We start from the raw sequence: 24635 nt of genomic DNA, 5'->3' as shown, positions 1-24635 counted from the left end.
TTTCAAGTGGCATGTCAGTCAACACTTTATACGTAACTCTATTAGAAAATAAGTAATAATTACTTATTGAACTCATAATTTGACAAACCTTACATTTATGGAAAGTTAAGAACATTCTTAAGAAACTATTTTCATTTCATCAAATTTTGGTGAAAAAAAAATTCATCAACTACATGTTTGAAGTAAAAACACACAAGAACAAGCCAAAAACACATTTTCAGGATGTTTTTAAAGTTGACCATGTAGGGTTGGTATTGAAAGATATAGTAGGCCTTATAAAGGTATTAATTATTTTTCATTTCATATCAAGATGGGTGTAAAAAAAGTTGGAATATAATTTGAAATGCTTTGAGGTATTTCAAAACTACATATTTTTTGGATCGCCACTTTTTGGCACACCATGATCCTGCATATACCCTTTAGCTAACTGATCCATGCTTGTTTGTGATCTCATCATTCTTTCATTGTTTTCTCTTTCTACTCTAAGATCATTCATGAATCTTTTATTTTCTATCCTTAGATTGATGACTTCTTGATTTGCATTATTCAACTAATTTTCCATATTTGCCTAATGTAGTGAAAGCTGGTGGATTTCATTGTCTTTTTGTTCTAACATGGCGTTGTGCAGTCTTCTACCATCTTCTACTGGATACTTTTGTCATCTTCAACTTGGTTCTTTTGTTCTGTGACTTCACATATCTTGATTAAATGAATCTCATGTTCTCTTTTCAATTTTCTAACTTCTTGTAGAATAAGGTTTCTTCCAAGTAGATCTTCTATAGCTGCATCTAAACTTCTCTCTTTGCAAATATCTTTTATTCTTTCTTCTATGTATAGATTCTCATTCACCTTTTCTGCCAATTCTTTTCTTCTTTTCAAGGATTGAGAGAGTTGATCCTTTAGTTCCTCAATTTGTTCCATAGCCACATGTAGTTCCAACTTTTCATTTTCAATGGCTTTCTCTAGCTTGTATACTTCCATTGTCTCTGATCTTTACTCTCAAGCTGCTAAACTTCTGATAAGAGAACTTTGCTCTAGAAATGTAATGCAAGCTAGATGACTGAGAGGGGGGTGAATCAAGAACCACTTAAACTTCTTTCACTTAACCCACTTTGTTAAGTTGTCTAATCTACTTACATGCAAGAAACATAAATCAGTAAAGTAACAACACCATAACACAATATTTGGTAACCTATAAACCCTCCAAGTGGAAGGTAAAACTGGGGCGGGGGATAACACCCACAATGCTTCACTACTGTCGTAATAAAGTTGGCTTGTTAAGGTTTACAAATGATCACTTCTAGTGATCTTACTTGATTAAGAGTAATAAGGACTATTAGGTCCACCTTGTGAAAGGATTTATCCAATACAATTCATGTACTCTAGGAATTTCTATAAAGGACTATTTGGCCCACTCGATTAAATGATTTGAGATTGATGCACTTGTTAGGATGAATCAATGGATTAATCTCTGATGTGCAACTCTGATTGCTGATGAAGTTCCATTGAAGTAAATTGATCACCTGACTGTGATAGATGAGTCGCTTCCTTTCCTTGGAATGCTTGTGGCCTTCAAACAATCTGCTATTCCATATTCACTAATGTTCTTCAATTACAATTCTTACATATCATATTTGGATAAACAAAATACTTCATACTTATATCCATTCAAATAATTCCTTCATAGGTCAGTTGCACAACATACACAATTTGAAAAACAACTACAAAGTCGACTTAGTGTTGTAATTTGGGTGTAATGGCTTACTTGGTGATGTTGAAGATACTTGGGCAACACTGTCACCTTGGTTAACTCTGGCACTCGGTTGATACTAGATGCTATGTTCATATTGATCACTTAGCAAACATTGCTGACTCTGTTCACATTGCTCTACCAACTTGATCATTATATTGGAACAAGAATACTCTGCTCAACTCGGTTCTCACTAGAGCTTGACGAACAATGTCAACTCGATGGGAACTATAAACTTGGTTGACATTGCTTACTTTCTGCAAGGTTAACATTGATAGCTTGGTTCCTTTATGAGTTCAGTTGGCACTGCAGACTAGTAATACTACTATCTTTCATTATGACTAAGAGTTTTGACACTAATTGACAATATATCTTGACATGAGATTAACAATATTATCACATTAAAATAGTAGAAATTAAAAATTCAATCCAATTCATTAAGATATGCAAATTTACGAACACAATTTACTACTTTTGAATTTAAATTCCTTGTCAGGAAATATTGAATGAGATTTGTACACAATTTCTGACTCTATGAAATACATTCCAAACATTTTAGATCACTTTTTGTATTTGAAAATCTACATGATTTTAAAAAGAAAATTTTGAATGAGATTTATACAATTTCAATTCTATAAAATATATTCCTAACATTTTAGATCAAATTTCAACTTTTTGTATTTGAAAATTTAGATAATTTGAAAAATGATATCCATTATTTATACATTGATATACTTAAAATTTGACGGTTTTATGATTATATTTAGATATCTTTGTCGTTAAGGGCAATTCAATTTCTCGAAAATTACATAATCTAATAATAATAATAATAAAAAAGAAAGATGATGATTCTAGACAACAGTAAAAAATAAAAATAATATAAAATTATTCGAAAATATATATATCATTTTTGATTTATAATAAAATATTTCAAGACTCTTTCGAATAGATATATTTTTCACTTGACAGTCAAGGTCGAGCGTCAAATGCAGGTTTGCTTTACACTGGAGAAGTCTGGAAACGAAACAATGTGACAGCGACTCTGGATTCCCTCGTATTTTATAAAAATGGGGTCCCAGAAGCAATATTTTTTGAGTAATTGGATTGTTCAGAAACGGCTGGAATTGATGGCCGTCCTTTCCCACCTGTTTAGATGTTTTTCGTTTTTTGTTTTTCTGTTCAGCCGAGTCTTTCAATTATATAAATATAAAAGAATTTTACATCTGTGTAATCGTGAAAAACAGTTTGGTGCTTCATTTGCCAGTTTCTATTGTGTAATCGAGTTTGTTAAGCATAGGCAGAATTTCTCAAGGTCTCGAACGAGGGGTGAGGATCGTGCTTTATAAGATCTGTGCAAACCGATAGTTTGTAAGTGATTTGTTTATTGCTCTGGAAGAATCCCGTTTCATATGTCAACGGGGGGAACATATGTAGCTTAAATATCATTAATGGCACTTCAAAATTGGGGAAAAAAGAGGAAATTTCGAGCTACTGTTTGGATATTCTGGCAAATGTTGGGTCACTAAGAAAAGCTGAAAATTTGAGGTATCGTAAAGGATTCTGCTCAAGCTCAATGACCGTAATTTTGTTGAGGAATTGAACTCTGCCAGTGGATTGGTCCGCCCATGCGTTAAAAATGGTGGGAGTACTGATTATTAGTGGATGATACTGTACAATCTTTGTTTAAGCCGTTTCTGCATCAAACGAAACCCATATTGAAATTGGCCAAGAGAAATTACAAGACACCAAATAACATAGTATATACCCTCTTTCTCAAGCTGAATTTACGAGGTTTTGGATCTCATATATTCCAAGCTCGATACCAAAAAGTCACATAAGGCATTCGAACTTTATAATTGATTAGAGAGACGAGATTGAAACCGTTGACCTCGACGCAAAATATTTATGCAGCAGGCAGCCCATGGAACTGTTGTTTCCCATGGCACGGGCAGGACTCGAGCAGATAACCTATCAGATTTTGGAATTGTTATTTTCCATTTAGCTGGTAAAATTTAAACCTACGACAAACCAATAGGATGCCGAGGAGCTCTACTCTTGCGCTACTGAGCCCATTTGCAGTCTGGACTCTGGAGTGCGGATGGTTCTTATAACAAGAAACTGCACATTGCTTCACTTGTCATGTTACAAATTTACTCCAAAATGTTGCCAAAATGTGCCTGACAAGCCTTTCGACATTTTTATGGTGCTCTATTGCACATATTAGAACAACTCGTGTCAGGTTGACTTTTGAAGATTGCAGAATTTATCTACCCCAGGAAATACTTGGAATTTATACGGACAGGAGGTTAGAGTTGTGTTCGATTGAACTATGTGGAGCGCTATCATGAATTGCAATGCAAATATTGGTTTGGAAACCGCAGCATTTGTTTAACTCTGTGCATCAATATGGACGTTTGGTGGCGACGCCTGTGCATCTGGTTCATGGCAGCAATTAGTTTAAGTAGCATGGATGGATGGATTCGAAAAGCAGGATTCGCACACGCAGGTTGTTTTCCTCGTCAGGGTTGTGAGATGGCTCTTGTTTCTTATAGGATAACCGAAGGAGACACCTTAAATGGTGTGTCAAGACTTTTTCACACCACGCTTGAAAAGTTAAAGGTCATCAATGGCATTTCAAATCCAGACAAAATACCAGAAAATAAATATATTTACATTCCAATACCCTGCATGTGCTTGGGTGATCACCTTGGATTTAATGTATTGCATGAAGTGGAGTTTGACCAAGCTGACCTTGGAGACGTTGTGACAAAGTTCCATAATCTATCGAAGGCAGAGTGGATAATTTCAGCTACACCAATTAATGACCCTAAAATATTATTTGCTGGGTTTGTCATCAAAATACCATTGAATTGCTCATGTGGGCGTCCTGACATCAATGTAAATGGACCATTTATCACATATGTGACTGAAGGAAGTGATAATCTTCAAAGTATCAGGTCACTTACTAATTCTAAAGCTTCTGACAAGCTTGTCGAAAGTTTGAATCCCAGTGTCAACTGGAGTAATCTAACTCTTCATGAAATGATTTTTCTTCCGGCAGGAGCAGGTAACTTGAAGTTTATGCATTCCAGTTTCATTTCATACATGCAATCTTAGTTTTTTTTTTTGTTAATCCGTAAAAAATGCATTTGTACAGTTTCAGTATCTAAAATGCTGCTTCTAAAATTGGTCTATTGTCTCCAATAAATGTTTTGAATGTACTTCCATTTTCCTTGTCCCCAAATAATTTTGGTCTGTATGCGATGGCACATACAATGGCAATCTATGTTTTGAGCTTATTCTTTAGAATAACAAAACAACTTGCTCCTGACAGTCCTAAACGTGAGAGGCTACATTTTGGAGATTGCCTGCTGCATTCACATATGTTGTTGGGAGTTGGGTTGTTTTACCTTGTAAAAAACAACAGGGCAGTTAAAATCACAATCACAGGTGGGAGAGTTGCTATTCCCCTACCAGCATCTAAACTCTCTTGTATTGATAGGAACACTAATATTTTCATCAGAGGGTTTTCTGAGTTATCATGTACTCTTATTGCACTGTGTTCAGTCTAACTTTGCAGCTTAGCCCAGAAAAGTGCAGTTACGGTTCTCTATTTTGAACTGTAAGCCTCAGGGTTCAGACTTGAACCCACTCATATTTTGGTTGCAAAGAAATTCTCGGGCAGAGGATATATGACTTTTGCTAGAGGCAGGTTAACATTATAACCCAGGGTTTACATGAGATCACATGAGGAATCTCGCCACTCTTGAGAATATTAATAAAAGCCCATTACTATCACATCGGTACCTTGCAGGAAGGCCTGGAACTTTCCCGTTCCAGTAATATGTTGGTTATGGTAATAATAAAATCTCTACGCACCAGCTTCTTTCTTAAGGACGATATTATGTGGTACACACGACAAGAACTGAAGTTTATCTTGGTTTTTTGATAGGTTCTTAAGTTTCTCTATCTCCAAAGTCTGTAAGGCATTATCAAAATTTCAAAAACACGTTTTCATGATTCAGAGTACATTAGCACATAGAATCATAGTGGGTGTCAAGAGCCCTGGACTGTTTATGACTATTTTTCTAAATAGGCCATCCTTCCCTTTTGCTAGCTTATGTGTACCTCTTCTGATTGTACGAACTCTGGATTGACTGATTAGGAACTTGGATGCTTTAAGCTTGCTTCTGGTTCTAATTGCTTTTTCTGGTATTAGTTACCATACATCCCTTGTTATAAAATTTTAATGAACAATTTTATTATTTTCTTGGAATCTCAAATGCTTTCTGGATTTTTATGCAGATTACCATGGTCTCATCTATCCTTCGAGTTCAAGGTAGCTGATTTTTTATTGTTTGAAGAACACCATTTTTGTTTTTAGATAACCGACCTCACCTGTTCATTTATTTTCGAGTGACCTTTGAGATATTTATATTGTCCTTTGTGATCCTGTTTTCCTCGTGTGCAGTCAAACTGGTCAGTATCAAGGAGGTTTTGCGCATGATTCACTGCTTACATCCATCTGTACACTTTTTCTGCATGACTAGTATTTTATAATTGTCACAATGCGGGAAGCTGATTTCTGCAATTTTGTGCTTTCTGGAATGGGTGTTTGCCTGTCTAACATTCGTAAACTTTGACAGATAGTCGTAGGCATAACAAGCTGGTAATTATTGGTGTATCAATCGGTGGAGGACTTCTAGTACTCGTGGTTGCCGTGCTTGCTTTTTTATATTTCCATATGTATCTCCCCAAGAGGAGGCAAGATCACATTGAACAAGATAGAACACCAAGTGTTTTGCTAGTCCCTCATGTACATTCAACAGGAAGTGCTCGAAAAGGTCTGTTCTGGAACAGAGAGAAAACATTGTTTGGTTTCTGTATCCATTTCTATTTGTTGTTCTATTTCTCTTGGTCCCCATAATTGTTTATCAGCTTATTCAAGTGGCTGTTAAAATCTCATAATTCTAAATAACATGAGGATGTTTGACATACCTGTATACTAAATAGCATTTTATACTTCCTAGTTGCATTGAAATTATAAGGTGTTAGACACCTCAATGTTCATTCTGTTTTATTGGAGAAATTGATGATCTACAGAATTGACCATTTTACTACTTGATTTGAACTATGTGTTTTAATTGTGCATATTCAATTTTTGGGCAGTCTTAGTTCCTTTCTCATTCAGTATGTTAGATGATTCCTTTTTGATATTAGCCTCCCAAGTCTGTTCCGATTGTCTAAAACCAATATTTTTCTGGCCAGTTGCATCCATTCCTGAAAGTAGAGTAACCTGTACATTCACAACTTCAATTGTTTGTTTTAAAAAGTATAATGCTTATGTGATTTAAGTAGCATACCTTGAATTCTGCACATGAAGGTGTCCTTGAATGATGTTCTTACAACTTTCTATCTCTTACTCTGGTACAGCTTTATTGCCAAAAATGCTTAAGGCAACCACTGAAATATTCACTAGGGACACATTTCCAACATAGCATGCCCACATTTATATTTGACATTTGCCTTGCCTTTTATAGTGATAATGAAAATTCAGGTAGATGTTGATGATGCTCTGCAAAGATTTGTATAATCTGCATACCCGTTTTATATAACTTGCACTTAACATGGCCATCAGGTAATAACCTCAACGGATTATAACATCCAACTTGTACTTTCACTCAACACATTTACTCAAACAATTGGCATACATGCAATCCTCTGATACCATAGTAAGAACCCTTACTAATTCTGATTTGTATTTTTCAATTTTGAATGTTTGACATTTTGTTAAACACTTTGCATGCAGAGTACGTTTTCTGATTTCTGAGTTCTTGTCTTGTTTTTGAAGTTTATTTTCAATGTCAGATGATGTCAAAATGCAATCACTAAAATCTATAACTAATAAACAAGATTTTTCTCAATCAAAGCTCACTTTATTGGCCTCAAATCAATCCTGATATAGGATTGATACAATTACAATGGCAGACTGGTGTTTCATTTGAAGATAATTATAAACTGAAATGGACACACATACCTGGAAGCAAAGACAGAAGACCAATATTCAAAAAAAGGTACGGCTGTTTCAAATGGTGACCAAAATAACTGATAGTAACAGCAAATATTCTCTGAAGATCTGATATAAAGTGCTAACCTTCAAACCATAGCTGAGCATTGTCGAACTCTCTCAAAACATGCAGATCCCTGTGCCAAAAGAATGCTATAACTGTGCCATGATCAAAACTGAACCTATCTTCAATTCCCGTCAAACCCTCCAGAGAGATTTCTAGTTGAAACTTCCAAGAATCTAATTATGAGCTCAATGGTTGATTCTGAATAAATCCACAGGAGGGATGGATTTGAGTTTCTGTCCAAACCACTGAGAGTCCAAGGGTTTTTGTCCTTAGATCTCCTGTATATAAAAGCCAAAGCTCTCCATGAGAAGTTTTATAACAGTCAAATGTCAAGAATGAATCTCTTTTCCCCTTTCCCTCATTTTATAACCTTTTCCAATGTTGAGAGAAAAACTTCATTTTATTTCTTCTATTTCTTTTTTTCCTCCAAAAGCAACTTTATGTTATTTTAATAATGTAAACTCTCTTGTTGCTCCAGAAGAAACCTTTTCATTAATATAATGATATTTTGACACACACAGTCCTGATTTTATGTGCCCAAGATTTAAAATTCCTTGTCCTGGACAACAAGCTATAACACTAAGGTTCTTATTAGATAATTTTTATTAAAATAACAACCTTGGTAAATTTATTTAAATTTTAATCATAGTAAACCCGCCTTTTATAAATGACCAAAAAACATTGGAATTGAAATTTGATAGCACAAGAGTGATCCCAACGATAAAAGATGATGAACAAGCCTGACTGGGTGACTTGCTAAAAATAGACACTCCCTTCAAGAATCGTGGAGTCCAAATCGGAAGTCAGAAATACCATCTGAAAGTGTTAACTCTTCTAAATCATCTGAGCTCATTGGAATCATCAAATAAATCATCCTATAATGTTGACACTTATCCAAAAAGTTAATGCCAATTGCAATGCAAGAGGACCTGAAAATGGTGACATTACAGGTGTGCCCTTGTTTAGTGATTACCTTCTTTTGCAACAATTTTAGTATAAATCACCTTACAAATTGAATGCATTTGTGATCCCTAACCTTAAATAGCTTATACTTAGAGAGTCAACTTAGTTGACAAGGAAGAACAAATAAGAGCTAACAAAGTGATAGCCAGTTGATGTTACTCCCAACTAATCAAATTGTGACAAAAGGAGCTCCTAGTAGTGTTCCAAGACACAACTCTTCTTGGTAGAGTTTGTCTTGTTTTCTAGAGGAACTTCCTATTCAGATTGACAAGAATAGGTGCATACTTACTAGAGTTCTATTTAATAGCACTACAAAACATCAATACCACATAATTGAGGATACGAATTTGACTTCTAAATTCCAAACATTAAGTTTAATTAATTATTTGGAATTTCTATAGTTGGCTTTCAAATAAGGGTGAAGATATAAGTGATCTCATTCCTAGTAGATTGTTGCCTGCAAACACAATAGTGGATTGTTGCCTGTAGTAACCCCATAACATCTGAGAGTAGGAAGTTGAGGGGGCTGGAGAGGAGTTACAATATTTATGATAAGGGAATGTTAGCATCATGCATGCATTGACTAAGCTCAAACATTTTGGCTAAATGTTTTGTAAATCACTAAGACTACAACTTACAATCTTGTGACTTTAGGCAATGTACAATGAGATAAATCTCTCCTCTCAATAATAGGGAAGGCTTCCTTCTTATTGTAGGTGGCTTCAATAGAAACTCAATTGAAATCACAAATGGATGGTTCTCGTAATCAATTCCTCCTTTTTTAGGAATGATTTTCAAACTACAATCTTTAAATTTAACAAAAAATGCCTACTACTGCGATAATACTGGTGGTTCGATGGTTGACTTAAGAACAACTCCTAAGACATCAATTTATAATTATATATGGTAAATGTTGACACAAAAGTCTGCACCCTTGCTTGAGGTATGACCCCCAAGCGACCTTGTGTAACATGGAAACAACCTCCAAGTGTGGGACTTGCACTTTGAGGCTGAATCTCCAGAGAAGGCTGGCTTCCTCACTATCAAAATGCACCTACACTACCACTTGAGAGGAAAAGGGAGAAGGAAGAACATAAATTAAAATGCAGAAGAGGAAAGAGGTGATGCACCAAGATAGATATAGTGGTTACAACTCCGCCTGTAGATGCACTGCACATCAATGAAATACCCAACTACACTAATCTTAACTCTATTCTACCTTTTAAGAAACCACATGTAGGTTTGGAATTGGTTGAAGTGCTGAAAGGAGAGGAATTTCACTATATAGCAACTGCTAACAAACTTAACACAACACATAAATTTGAGAAAATGGAAAGGAAACATTCAAAATGAGGCAATAAACACACGAATTAATGAATGGCAAGAAGAGGTAAGAACATAAATATTTCATTAATGGAAGGCAAAATTGTAGAGCATAATGCTACTGCAAAAAAAGAAACAGAGAAGAACCTGGAAAATATATTTACAACTGCCTTTTAAAGAGTTCAGGCATAACTCTGATTTAACATTGAGTTTAAACCCCAACCAGGTGGAGTTGAGTTGCAGATGGGAGCAATAATTGAGAATCAGAAAGAAATTTGATCATGGAGTGCAACGGAATATTGGAAGTGACCAAAACTTGTGCACCCAGCCGCAAGAGATCAAATCATTGAAATATGATCATTTCATGCATTAAAGAGGCATGGAGTGCAATAGCGTTGTGCCAATCAAGGCCCAAGAAGTAGCTGGGCATTGAAGAATTAGCCTTGATGGCATGAAATGGACAAGACATGTTATCCGCTTGCAACATGCAAGGTTGACCGTGGGGAATAAATCTGATTTTTCCAAATTTGAACGTTGACTATTGATGAAGGTCTCCTCTTTGAAAAAGACGGTCCAAATGTTGCGGGAAATCTCCCCAATGAGAGATTAAGTTGTAGCTGTCGATGTAGATCTGCTTTATTTCCGACAAACGACTGAGATGCAGTGAAGAGACCCCAAGATGTGCCGGATCCAATAGTTGTCGTGCCATTTCGGGCTTTGGAGCCTCGCGGAGACTCCACAGCGTGAAGAAAAGTCGGAATGGCAACACATGGCAGCATCTTGCGCTTTCACTGTTTAACAGATTGGATGACGATCATTTAATCTTCTGTTGAATCTCCACCGTCGATCTATGCATATGTCTATTGGGCAGACCTAAGTCGGAGATGGGACCCTCCACCACGTGGCGCAATTCCGAACGTCGAAACCTTGTGGAGACTCCGCAATATGAAGAAACGCTGGAATGGCTATAGATGACAACACCTAATGCGATTTCGGGCTTCTAGGTCTCGTGGAGGCATTGTGGTAGGAGGAAGCGCCAAAAAGGCGATGCGTGGAAGTATCTTGTGCTTTTGGGAAGATGTGTAGATAGCTCGCGAAAACATGAGAGCCGTCAGACGTAGCCAAAGTCATCCGACCAAGAACAAAACGAGCTATCATGAAATGTTAGCCGCCAACTTTAGTGTGATACTATCCCTTGCAAGGAACCTAGCCCATTGAAGGTTTCTCTAATCAGATATCAGTGATGGGTTGAATGAGGGCAAAAATGGGCAGCATTCTTGGCAACTTAGAGGGGATGCTTGCTTGCTAAGCATGGATCAGTTGCCTTAAGCAATCCATTGGGCATAGAGTCACCAAAAGAAAGACGCATGATCCGACCTGCAACTTCACAAAATTCTGCAACCAACAAAAAACAAAAACTCTGGGGAGCTCCAGAAAGCTCAGGAAAGCTGTGCATGTGCATTTCTTGGAAATCTGAAAACTCCTACTCTAATATGCACAAATATTTACAATACAAAAAAATCAAACAAAGCCATTGATTGGATTGTTAAAATAGCTGCCCTTTCTCACAAGTTGGTTTCTTCTCCCATGCACATGGGCAGCCAAGTGAATTAGCAAGTATGACAAGCATATTGCTGCATGTGTAAAAACCCCAAAGTTTCTATACTTGTTGCTGAATGAAAATGAGAATTTTGTCAGATTTTGTGTTGCTCTTTTAGATTTATGTATCTTTGAATATATGCTTTTTTTTGTAATTTTGAACATAGATAGAATTTCAAACAAAGATCACAACTACAATTGGAAATTTCAATTGATTGCATTCATCTAAATGTAAGCAATTCTAAAATACACTTATTGGCAAACCATGCCGCAAGATATGAATTGATAAGAAGAACTTGATTGTATATGCAGAATTTGCTATCCAATGACAGATCACAGCCCAATTGTGTGATGCAATTAGGAGCAAAATATACGCCCATAAATAAGTTCGAATTTATAGAATAAAATGTGACCAATGTAGGCACCCAGCAAAAGTGATAGATAAGGGTTTCAAACATAGAACTAACCCCTACTAGTAGGCTCACAAATCTGCAGAAAAATGGCATCCAAATGCATAGAATGAGCACTCAGGCAAAATTAGAATTGCCCACAATGCAGACCCCAAATATTGTTTCAAACGCCGACTATAACGAAACACCCAGCCTGTAGTAATGAAAACACCCTTGAGGCAAATTGCAGGGGTTCTTAAAGGCAATCCCAATCTCCAGAAAGTGGCGTTACAGCGTACCCAGAATGTAATGTCCCCATCTTAGCAGTTGACCAAGTGTGTGTGCGTTAGCCTTGTTCTACATGGTCCTGAGGGCTAACGAAGGGTTTAATGGGATCCTGGAGTGTTTTGGCCTAGTCATTTCCAATTTGGGCCAAAACGAAGTTGATTTACTCAGTTTCAGGCATACTTACTATTTTTAGTAAGTCGGCAGGACACAGTGCAGGTCAATTTTGGTGATTGGATTTGATACTCTTCGGTGAGAGCTTTCCGATGAGCTATCACTCGCATTATTCGGAGTCCGATTGCTAATACATTTTAATGCTTGAAGTTTTATTAAAGTAACGTCTAATTTAATTGTAAAATATTAAAGTGTTACTTTAATATTTATTTTATGGGGATGTGTACCCAAGGGAGACATAAGGGGTATTTTAATATATGTTTTATATATTACACATCTTTTATCACACATTGCCCATATGAGTTGAGCGGACCCTTGGAAATAGAATAAAAGGAAGCATTTGTGGCTTCATTAGACAGGTTGAATATGAGAAGAAATTGGTGTGTGAGTTGCAGCTCCGTTCTTGGCATTTGAGGACGTTTATCCTCGCTTGTAACATTCTAGACGTCATTCCCTTGGGGTTTGGCCTTTGGAATTCTTTGTTATCGGCTTCATTATCAGGCAGTTTAGTTGCATTTTCAGCTACAGACAGATTTGGTATTTTGCTCATATCTTCTTCACTACTTGTTCGACGCTTATGCTGCTTTGAGGGAATGATATTACGAAGGTAGTGGACTGATTGAAGGACAAAGTACTGTAGCAGCACTGTTCATGCGACACTATTCACGCGACACTATTTACGCGGCACTATTCACGCGGCATTGTAGCAGCAAGTTCGAAAGCATGGGCTAGAGTATTATGTCAATAATGCTGAAGTAATCAGTGAGTTGATAAATCTGCCATGTATTTGGTTTTATGAATTCTGAAAATAACATTTTATTGGCAGCAATTCATTTCCACTTTGCATATTATTGTAGTTTCTTTCTTGTTTATGTTGTATGATACCAATTCCATGCACAAAACACAACAAACAAATAAACATTTGATTTTCGGAGTTATAAGGGGCTTAAAACATTAAACGGAGAAATAAGAGGTTGAATGCAAACTGTTTGACATAATTCCTTTCAGCAATTTGGTTTAGTTTTTTGGGACATTCAGGGGTGCCCATTACAGTGGTATCAGAGTTATAAGTCCTGCCATCCTGTGGAGGTCTTATAGGGAATTTGGAACAACCGGATAGAGGGAAGAGTGTTTGACGAAATGTCAAAACACTAAAATCAGAAAAAAAAAAAAAAAACACAAGCTAAGCATTTATGTTTGAGCATGTGACAGGGGCCTTATAATTTTCGCGATACCAGAGCAAGACAAAATAGGATTTCAGACTTGCAAAGCAAACAGTCTAGTACATTTGTGCAGGTGGACATTGAATCCAGCCATACAGACACAGAGGAGATCTTTTTTGATCAGGATAACAATATGGGTGATCGAGATGACAGGAATACAGGATTAGGCGGAGGTGGGAATGCCGGTCCAGATCAGGGGGAGGTAATGTTCAGACAGTTACTGGATACATTAGAGCAGGGGCAGCGTATGCAGCAGGAGTAGAATAGGTGAATGGACATGATGTTGCAGCTCATGGTTAGACAGATGGGTGTCAATATTAATCCAGGTGATGCCAACAACAGAAACAATAACAATGAGGGAAACAATAACAATGGGGGAAACAATAACCATGGAGGCCAAGGCAACAACAATGGTCCTGAGAATAACATTAATGGTAACAATGGACACAACAACAATGGGAATGAGGCTGATAACTTTAGACACGTTGCACGCCCAACGCGAACTGCGAGCTCGAGACCTCTTCTACCCACTTTCCCACCCAGAGATCTGGTTCAACCAGTAAACGAACCGCAGATTACCGAGTTACAGGATCAGTTCAGGAGGGACTGGGAGGCTAGTGGACCGGAGTTTCAGGCGGATATTTCCCTCAGAGATTATATGGACTTGAGGATGAGACACATGCCTAGAGCAGGAGGGAGGAATCAAAACTTTGAGCTGAGAAAGAAAGTTGGAAAACTTTCTTTACCTTATTATGATGCTTCAGGGAAGATGACTGCACGAGCTTGGGTGTAGAAGGTAGATACATACTTGCAGCTAAATCCTATGCCTGAGGAGGAGGCTATCAAGTATGCGGCTATGCACTTGGATGGTGTTGCACATGAATGGTGGCATCATGGCATGGTGACTTTGGGGCATAATCAGATTACATCCTATGAGGAATTCACCGAAACATTGATTGAGAGATTTGACACTAGGGATCCCGAGTTACATTTCAAGGAGCTAGCACAGTTAAAACAGTCAAGTTCTGTGGATGCTTACATTGCCGAGTTTCAGCGCTTGTCTGTACTTGTTACTGATATCTCTCCTAGGAGATTGGTGGTGTTATTTTGTGATGGTCTTGCTGATCCATTACGAAGTTGGGTGAAGGGACATGATCCACTCACCTTAGCTGAAGCAACTAAAAAGGCACGAGATTTAGCCCCTTCGGTATACAAAGGAAAAAACCATTCAACAGATTCTTCCTACCGCAAGGACAAAGACAAAAAACCATTTCAGAAAGAGTATAGCAAACCCAAAGAAGGATCAAAAGGACTAGACAATGAAACCTTGAATGAACTTCGAAAGAAGAAGCTGTGCTTCCATTGTAGAGAGCCTTGGGACTTATTTCATAAATGTTCTCTCAAGGCTAAGGCAAATCAAATGGAGTATTTTTCAGCACAAGAGTCAGAGTCAGAGGGGGAGTATCAGCACTCCGATTCAGATGAGGGTAACACTATAGAGGAGAGAAACATTCCTAAGGATGATAGATCGTTGGCACGCTTGACAGGGGCCCAAAAAGCAATCACATTTAAGGTCAGGGGTACTATCCAGGGGCAGAAAGTGATATCTCTTATTGACACTGGGGCTACACATAACTTCATAGATGCACAGTTGGTAGCCAGGAGAGGGTTATAGATAGAGGAGCATGATGGGTTTAGAGTCATGGTGGCTAATGGTGATAAATTATTATGCACTCTGAAGATATCTAATCTTCGCATTAGGTTTGGAGATGGAGTTCTATGTTGTGGACATGGGAGATTATGATGTCATCCTCCGCATGACATGGATGGCTTCACTAGTTGAGTTCAATCTCAACCTAGCGAAATTGGAGATGAGATTCCAGCATGAGGGTAGAACTGTGGTACTTAGAGGACTTTCAGATGGAGGTTGCAAAATAGTGTCCTTGAGGAGACTTTTTCGTCATGATGACTTAGAGTGGGCGACAAAGTGCTACATTATGCCAACTTCACCAGAGCCACAAGAAAAGAGTCATCCACCAGATATCCAGAAGATACTTGATAGACACGCTAAAGTATTTAGCGATATTCCTCATGGGGTTCCTCTTGACAGAGGGATGGAACATGTTATTGAGCTCGAGGAGGGAGCCAAACCAGTTATGATTACTCCCTATCGTCATCCTAAGAAACACAAGGATGAGATAGAGAAGGCGATTAAGGATTTGTTGGAGATGGGGCATATCAGGCCCAGTAAGAGCCCCTTTGCTTCAGCAATAGTATTGGTAAAGAAGAAGGATGGGATGATGCGCATGTGCATCGATTACAGGGCACTGAATAAGAAAACAATTAAAAACAGGTATCCCACTCCTAGGATTGATGAGCTGATTGATGAGTTGCATGGGGCATGCTTCCTCACCAAAATTGATTTGCGATTCGGATACCATCAGATCAGGATGAGAGCAAAGGACATTGAGAAAACAGCCTTCCGATGTCACTATGGCCACTTTGAGTTCATGGTTATGCCATTTGGTCTAACCAATGCGCCTGCTACATTTCAGAGTTGTATGAACCAAGTATTCAGGAAGCAGCTGAGGAGATTTGTCTTGATCTTCTTTGATGACATCTTGGTCTTCAGTAAGACCTAGGAGGAGCACTTACATCATCTGGAGGAGGTGTTATCTATTCTGGAGAGAGAGTCATTGTATGCCAAGGAATCTAAATGTGAGTTTGGCATGACTGAGCTCCTTTACCTTGGGCATATCATTAGTGCAGATGGCGTTCGGGTTGATCCCGAAAAGATTAGAGCTATTGTAGAGTGGCCTACTCCCACAAACCTTACACAGCATAAGGGATTCTTTGATTTATGTGGTTTTTATAGGAGGTTTGTTAAGGGATTCTCACAGATTGCTACACCCTTGATAGATCTTACCAGGAAAGGAGCCTTCGTGTGGACAGGGGCAGCACAGAGGTGTTTTGAGCATTTCAAGTAGGTAATGTCTTCATGTCCAGTTCTAGCTCTACCGGATTTCACGAAGCCTTTTGAGCTTCATTGTGATGCATCAGGTGATGGGATTGGAGCAGTATTGGTGCAGGAGAAGCATCCCATTGCATTCGAGAGTAGGAAGCTCCGGGGAGTTGGGAAGAGTTATTCTGTCTATGACCGAGAGATGTTGGCCATAATGCATGTATTGGCCAAATTTCGATCATATTTGATAGGTAGACGTTTTGTGATCAAGACTAATCACAACAGTATTAAATACTTCATGAGCCAGCGTGATCTCAATGACCGGCAACAAAAATGGGTGACTAAATTGCAGGCTTATGACTTTGACATAGAGTTTGTCAAAGGTAAGAAAAATGTGGTGGCTGATGCCTTATCTCGGAGACCTCACTTATGTGCTCTGGCAGAGATTTCAGGAGATTGGAGAGATCAGATTATAGTAGAGTATGTCGGAGATGCTTGGGCTTCTGGATTGATTTTAGGTACCATACAGGATGATCACTATGAGGTGATAGATGGATTGATCAGAGTTCAGGATAGGGTTTATTTGATTCTGTCATCACATTTGAGAGAGGCGATACTGAAGGCATTTCATGATGCACCCACAGCTGGTCATCCGGGGGTCTTCAAGACCTCCAGGCAGATCCGAGAGCGGTTTTCATGGAAAGGGCTCAAGGATGATGTTCAGAGGTATGTCAGGGAGTGTGTGGTTTATCAACAGAATAAGGGAGAGCACACATTTCCTGCAGGTTTATTACAGCCCTTGCCCATTCCTGATAGGAAATGGGAAAGTATTTCGATGGACTTCATCACTGGTTTACCACGAGTGCAGGGAAGGGAAAGAGGTGGCAGATCTTTTCCTTAGAGAGATATTTAGGTTACATGGGCTGCCCAGATTCATTGTCAGCGACCGGGATAGTAAGTTTATGAGTGTTTTTTGGCAAGAGTTGTTTAGGTTGTGTGGTACAGATTTTACAACCAGCACTAGTTATCATCCGCAAATAGATGGGCAAACAGAGGTTGTGAATAAATGGGTGGAAGGATATTTGAGGAACTATGTAACTGCACAACAAAAGGCTTGGATCAGATGGTTGCATATGGGAGAGTATTGTTATAACACCACTTATCATATGTCCATCAAGATGACTCCTTTCATGGCACTCTATGGTTATGAAGCACCTAGCTTCATGGATTTAGTTTTGGGGGACACAGTAGAGTGCCCAAAGCCAAAAACTTATTGCAGGATAGTCAGGACATCCTGAAAGTGCTCAAAGAGAATATACAACAGGCCCAGAATGAATAGAAATTGTATGCTGATCAGCACCAAATAGAGCGTAGCTTCGAGGTAGGGGATATAGTACGCTTTGAGGTAGGGGATATGGTTTACTTGAGGCTACAACCATATAGACAGTCATCGCTCAAGAAGAGTGGAGCTGAAAAGTTGAAACCTAAATTCTATGGTCCCTACAGGGTGATTCGCAAAGTGGGCAAAGTCGCCTATGAGCTTGAGCTTCCAGAGGGCAATCGAGTGCACAATGTGTTTCATGTGTCTAGGCTTGAGAAAGCCATTGGTCAGAGTGTAGTGCCTTCTGCAGATTTACCCCCTTTGGATGAGGAGGGGAAGCTTGTGTTAGTACCCGAGGCTATTCTGGACACTAGAGAGAGGAAGCTTAGAAATAGGATAGTGAAAGAGTATTTGGTCAGATGGAAAGACCTGTTGGAGGAAGATTCTACATGGGAGAGTGAGCAGGTTATTCAGCAGGCTGGACTGAGATTGCTTGAGGACAAGCAATTTCAAGGGCGGCGGACTGTAATGTCCCCATTTTAACAATTGACCAAGTGTGTGTGCGTTAGCCTTGTTCTACATGGTCTTGAGGGCTTACGAAGGGTTTAATGGGATCCTGGAGTGTTTTGGCCTAGTCATTTCCAATTTGGGCCAAAACGAAGTTGATTTACTCAGTTTCAGGCATACTTACTATTTTTAGTAAGTCGGCAGGACACAGTGCAGGTCAATTTTGGTGATTGGATTTGATACTTCTCGGTGAGAGCTTTCCGATGAGCTATCACTCGCATTATTCGGAGTCCGATTGCTAATACATTTTAATGCTTGAAGTTTTATTAAAGTAACGTCTAATTTAATTGTAAAATATTAGAGTGTTACTTTAATATTTATTTTATGGGGATGTGTACCCAAGGGAGACATAAGGGGTATTTTAATATATGTTTTATATATTACACATCTTTTATCACACATTGCCCATATGAGTTGAGCGGACCCTTGGAAATAGAATAAAAGGAAGCATTTGTGGCTTCATTAGACAGGTTGAATATGAGAAGAAATTGGTGTGTGAGTTGCAGCTCCGTTCTTGGCATTTGAGGACGTTTATCCTCGCTTGTAACATTCTAGACGTCAGTCCCTTGGGGTTTGGCCTTTGGAATTCTTTGTTATCGGCTTCATTATCAAGCAGTTTAGTTGCATTTCCAGCTACAGGCAGATTTGGTATTTTGCTCATATCTTCTTCACTACTTGTCCAACGCTTATGCCGCTTTGAGGGAATGATATTACAAAGGTAGTGGAGTGATTGAAGGACAAAGTACTGTAGCAGCACTATTCATGCGGCACTATTCATGCAACACTATTCACGCGGCACTATTCACACGACACTATTCACGCGGCACTGTAGTAGCAAGTTCGAAAGCATGGGCTGGAGTATTATGTCAATAATGCTGAAGTAATTAGTGAGTTGATAAATCTGCCATGTATTTGGTTTTATGAATTCTGAAAATAACATTTTATTGGCAGCAATTCATTTCCACTTTGCATATTATTGTAGTTTCTTTCTTGTTTATGTTGTATGATACCAATTCCATGCACAAAACACAACAAACAAATAAACGTTTGATTTCCGGAGTTATAAGGGGCTTAAAACATTAAATGGAGAAATAAGAGGTTGAATGCAAACTGTTTGACATAATTCCTTTCAGCAATTTGGTTTAGTTTTTTGGGACATTCCGGGGTGCCCATTACACAGAAATACTGACACTTGTAGATGTAATTTTCAGCCACACGGCAAGAAATGGCAGTCACAAATGCCCAATTCGATCCCTTACTTGCAAGCATAAATTGGTGTATCCAATTCAAACAATTCACTCTCACAATCTTCAGCTAATTAAGCAACCAACTCAGAATTCTATGAATTACAATTGTGATGCAATTAATTCCTTTCACCAAATTCGAATGCTAAAATCAATAACCACTTCTCCGTAGACATAGATTTACAATAGGAGAGAAATGCAAATTATATACCTCCGCATAATTTGCAAACATGAATTCTAGAATTCTCAGAATGATAATGTCAATCTCCCAGACACAGATAATCATAGATAGAAGATTTAACCAATGAAATCACTATACATCAGCAGTGACTTCAAACAATCTTCTAAAACTCAGAAACCCTTATACTTCAGCAAGGGCATAAATATTAGAACCTCTGGAAAAGCCATAAAGGCAACAAAAGAAAATATATATCCAAACATGCTTTTATCAACAAATGGGCTTGTATTTATAACCTCTGGATTCCCCTTTGTTGCTAAAATGTAACTTCACTTAAGAAGCTTCACCACACAACATTAATTAGAAGCTTCCATTAGATTCTCTTAGTTGACTTGGCTTAACTAATTAATAAATGACTCTTTTCAATGATAACTCAACCTTCAACTTAAGTGAATTATAAAGTTAAATTTTAACTTTATAATAAGCCATTTAATTAATTAATAATAATTTGGCCTCTAAAAATATAATAACTCCCAAAATACTCATCATTTAAATATGTCGATTGAAATAGGAGTCATACCTATTATTTCTCCATTTGACCAAATGCACTTTCCAAAACTAGAAAGGGTCCATCTCTATCAACACCCAACTTACCACAAATAGTAAGTACACAAAACTAAGCCCAAACGAAGTCCAATCTGAGCCAAACGAAGCCCAACCTGAAGCTTACTGAAATGTGGAGAAGATAAGACCCTCCCAAGCCAAGCCATTGCCACAGAAGACCCTCTATCCACAATATTACCCTATGAGGATCACAATAATAGGCTAATCCCTGAAACTTTGATGCCGACAAAATTGGGGACATTACAGCATTGAATGCTTTCTTCCCAATGTTGAAAACAATGAAACTTTCCAGCACTGGGGCATTACCTTGTGGATCAAAACATACTTACTCCTCTTTGTGATCTTCATCCTCATGCTTTGGAATTAGCATGACCCGGGGCAACTTGCATTGTTGCAGAGCTAGATGCCTTATGGGGCATCCTCTTGATGGTGCTGGGTCTAGGTAGTAAGCATTGACCGTGTTGTGCTCTATAACCTCCAAATCCTTATGGCCGACAGAAGTTGGTTTTGATTGTGTGGTTGGTAGTGCGCTCTCCTATTGTTCCTACTGAAGAATATGCTCCTCATATGTAGGAGATGATGTCTCAACATCTATGGAAGAGCAGATAACATCAAACTCATCTAAAAGATCATCCTCATCATCGATTTCCTCCATTAGAACTGCAATAACATGCATAGGTTGAGGGGCAACCTCATGCATGTCAGTATGTTCCTCCTCAAGGACAGAGCTATCCTTGAAATCCTCCTTTCCATCCTCCATATCATGAAGGATAGTTTGCTGCAACAAATGTTCCTCATATGGGGAAGATGACTTGTTAGATAGACATGAGGCCTCAAGTTTGTAGAAATCAATCTCCCCCATCCACTATGATGTCCCCACGTCACAACATTCCCTATGATGGCTTGAAGAAGAAAGAAAGTCTTCTTTTTGGACTGTCTTCTCTATTATGATATTGCATGTGGGCTGGGGAGCAACCTCATGTACATTAACGTGTTCCCCCTCGAGGACAAGAATGTCCTTCTGATGCTCCTCCTCAACCTCTTGCTGCAGCACATGTTCTTCAACTAGTGGTTGCTCTTTTCTTGTCTTTGATGTGGGTGAATATATGTCAACTTCTTCATGAACTATAAAGAAGGGATAGTAATCATTTTGGGGCTCACCATCATTGACATGTGGAGGTGTCTAAAGTTTAGATTGAGGTTCAGGGCAGCTTGAAATAGAAATCTGAGGAGGGCTGCCTTGTCTGAAGCTAGCAAATTTCCTCCTTGGAGGCTCTAGCACTTCAACTCTCTGCATTTAGGCAAGCTTGAGCCTTGCCTCCTCATATTTCCTCTGTTTTAGTTCTTCGTCCTGCTGCAATTGGAAGAGAGCCTCCTGAGCCTCTTTGAAAACATTTGCAGTCTTAGATACCACCTGACGGACATAAGGATCAGATATTAACATCTCCTTGTCGTTACGTATCGTATCAATCCAAGAACTCATGAGAAGCATCACGAAAGCAAAGTTCCCACTATTTGAAAACTCATAAGGATTATGAATTTCTTCAAAAGTCCTTCCCAAGTTAGAAAAGCCAAAGAGCAAACCATCTATATGGTCGCAGAGCTCTTCTAACTTGGCCTTGGGATCATTATAGGGTTTGATGGGAAACTGAGTAGGCTGATCATTTGATATTGAAGGGGAGATCCGACCTAAGGAGGAATCAACACATGGGCTTGATTTTTTCTTCCTCTTTTGTTGCTCCTAGAACTCTTGGATTGAAATGTACTTCGAGGGGGAAATCTCAACACATTCATGACAAAAAATAATATGAAGGTTTGGGGTAAAACCGACCTTTTCGTCATATGGGGAAAAATTGGAGGAATCTCTATGAAGTGGGTCCATGATAAGGCATCTAAGAAAACAACTTCACAGAAATCCTAAGGAAACATAAAAACTGAAAATCATACCAGCAGTTGGTCTGTTGAAACCCGTAGATGCATAGAGTCGCTATGGTGTTGAATGAGTGCCTCCAAAGGCTGATTTCACTAAGAATAACACCCAAATTCTCAATGCATAAGATTGGATTGGCTTCTAGTGGACTTGTGTAGCTGAAGTTGTCTGTCCCACTGGGTGTGCGAAAAATTGTTGACACAAAAGTCTGCACCGTCACTTGAGGGTCATACCTCAAGCACGACGGTGTAGAATTTTGTGTCAATAGTAAATCAAGATCAAGAACCCAAACTTTCTTGTAATTGACCTGATTCAAGAAAGGTTCAGAATAAATAGTAGAGCACAAAGTCTCTTACTAATTATTCTTAAATATATCAAAACACTAAAAGGAAGCTCAAAGTCTTTCACTCTTAGAGATTACAACCACTACTTATTTATAACAATTTCTTTCCTTAAAGCACAAAGTCTTCTAGAAAGGTAAACTGAATGCTCAATTGATTTATGCAAGTGAAGCTAAAATGAATTCTAGAATGATTAATCAATGCTATATAAAAAAAACATTAATCAATCCCAAGACTTGCAACACAAAGTTTGGAAAATCTTGTTTCTTTTTTCCAATTATGAAATTTGTACTATGAAACAAAGTCTTCAAAATACAAGATCTCCAAGCATAGCCTTCTTGCTTAGAACCAAAGAGAAAAATATATAATGAGCTCTCTCCTTTGTATAGGAAAAGAGGACATAAAAAAGTGGAGAGAAAAGGGGAAACCCTAAACCACCTTGACTTATCCACAACTAACTATCTATGACTTATTCAATGACACAACTATATAGGTACACATTTTCTTGTATTTACAAAATATGTTGCTTCTACATGCAATCTGTCATAAAATCTATACCTATTCTTTTAAAACATAAAAAAGAAGAAGTGTCTGAGACACTTGAGAGCTATCTATATAGGTAATTAATGAGTTAAATATAAAATGTTTCCTAGATTTGATTGTGTGTATTTTTTTACCATCAAATCCAAAAAACATATTATATTTTACAAATGGATTGTGGAAATCTGATAATGTTAATTATTAATGAGTTTCCCAAACTTTTGCCGAGACTCTTGTAGAATTGCAGCATCTTGTTCATTGTGTGTTGGATTTTAACTAGAAAAAGAGATAAACAACAATAAGGAAGACCCAAAAGATACAAGTAACACACATGATTATCTTAGGAAAACCCTTCTAGAATGAAAGGAAAAACCCAACCACACAAACCCAAAAAACACTTTTATTCATAATAAAATGTTTTAGCGAACAATGCCTTTCGCTTGAAGATACATTATATATATATATATATATATAGCGAGAGAGAGAGAGAGAGAGAGAGAGAGAGAGAGAGAGAGAGAGAGTTCAAATTGCAACCAAAGGTCTCTTGAATTTCCTAAACACAAGTTCGTATTTCCATGTCTCAATGCATGTTGAATGACACGTCTTAATATATAATAGTGCAATTTCTTTTAAATGTCCTTTGTAGCTGAAGGTGACCATAACGCCTAGAGATAAAGATCTCTGTCGTAGCTACAAACTCTGACACTTCCTCTTAGCAAGAGATAGATCTTTAGCTAAATAGTCGCAAAAGCTTGCAACGAAAATGTCAGTGATAAAATCTAATTGTAGAGATCCTAAAAAATTCATGGAATCACTCAACATGAAAACCCTGCAAGAAAAACAACCAACTTTCATCATGATGTTGTCATAGAATCTCTCAACATGACACAAAGAGTTCAATTTACTCTTTGTTAATAATCATGGTATCACTCAGCATGATAGACGTGTAACAATTACTCATAATCATGGAATCACTCAACATGATAGAGTTGTAAGAATCACAACTAAGCCTTTAATCATAGACTCTCTCAACGTGAACTGTTATGAAATCTCTCAACATGGCATTCAACTTCCATCACAGAATCTCT

At 38.0% G+C, this 24635-nt stretch overlaps 1 protein-coding gene across 3 annotated transcripts in view; it reads left to right on the top strand.

Annotated features, from left to right (window-relative positions):
- The first annotated feature begins 2843 nt into the window (after nt 1-2843).
- Nucleotides 2844-24635, top strand: part of LOC149559324 (chitin elicitor receptor kinase 1-like) — a 272912-nt gene continuing 251120 nt past the window's right edge. Inside the window, exons 1-4 of one of the 3 annotated variants that reach the window (XM_089833255.1) lie at nt 3931-4817; nt 6056-6089; nt 6222-6244; nt 6397-6594. In XM_089833255.1, the coding sequence (XP_089689381.1) occupies nt 4157-4817; nt 6056-6089; nt 6222-6244; nt 6397-6594 (916 nt within the window). In that variant the 5' untranslated portion in view covers nt 3931-4156. Of the gene's footprint in view, nt 4818-6055; nt 6090-6221; nt 6278-6396; nt 6595-24635 lie in introns of all 3 variants that reach the window. The other 2 variants (XM_089833254.1, XM_089833256.1) reach the window with 2 other exon arrangements.

Source organism: Cupressus sempervirens, chromosome 5 (genome assembly GCF_028749045.1).
Source record: "Cupressus sempervirens isolate cs-2001-9-10 chromosome 5, ASM2874904v1, whole genome shotgun sequence".
NCBI lineage: Eukaryota > Viridiplantae > Streptophyta > Pinopsida > Cupressales > Cupressaceae > Cupressus > Cupressus sempervirens.
Note: the sequence above shows the minus strand (reverse complement) of the source record. Positions and strands in the feature narration are given on the sequence as shown.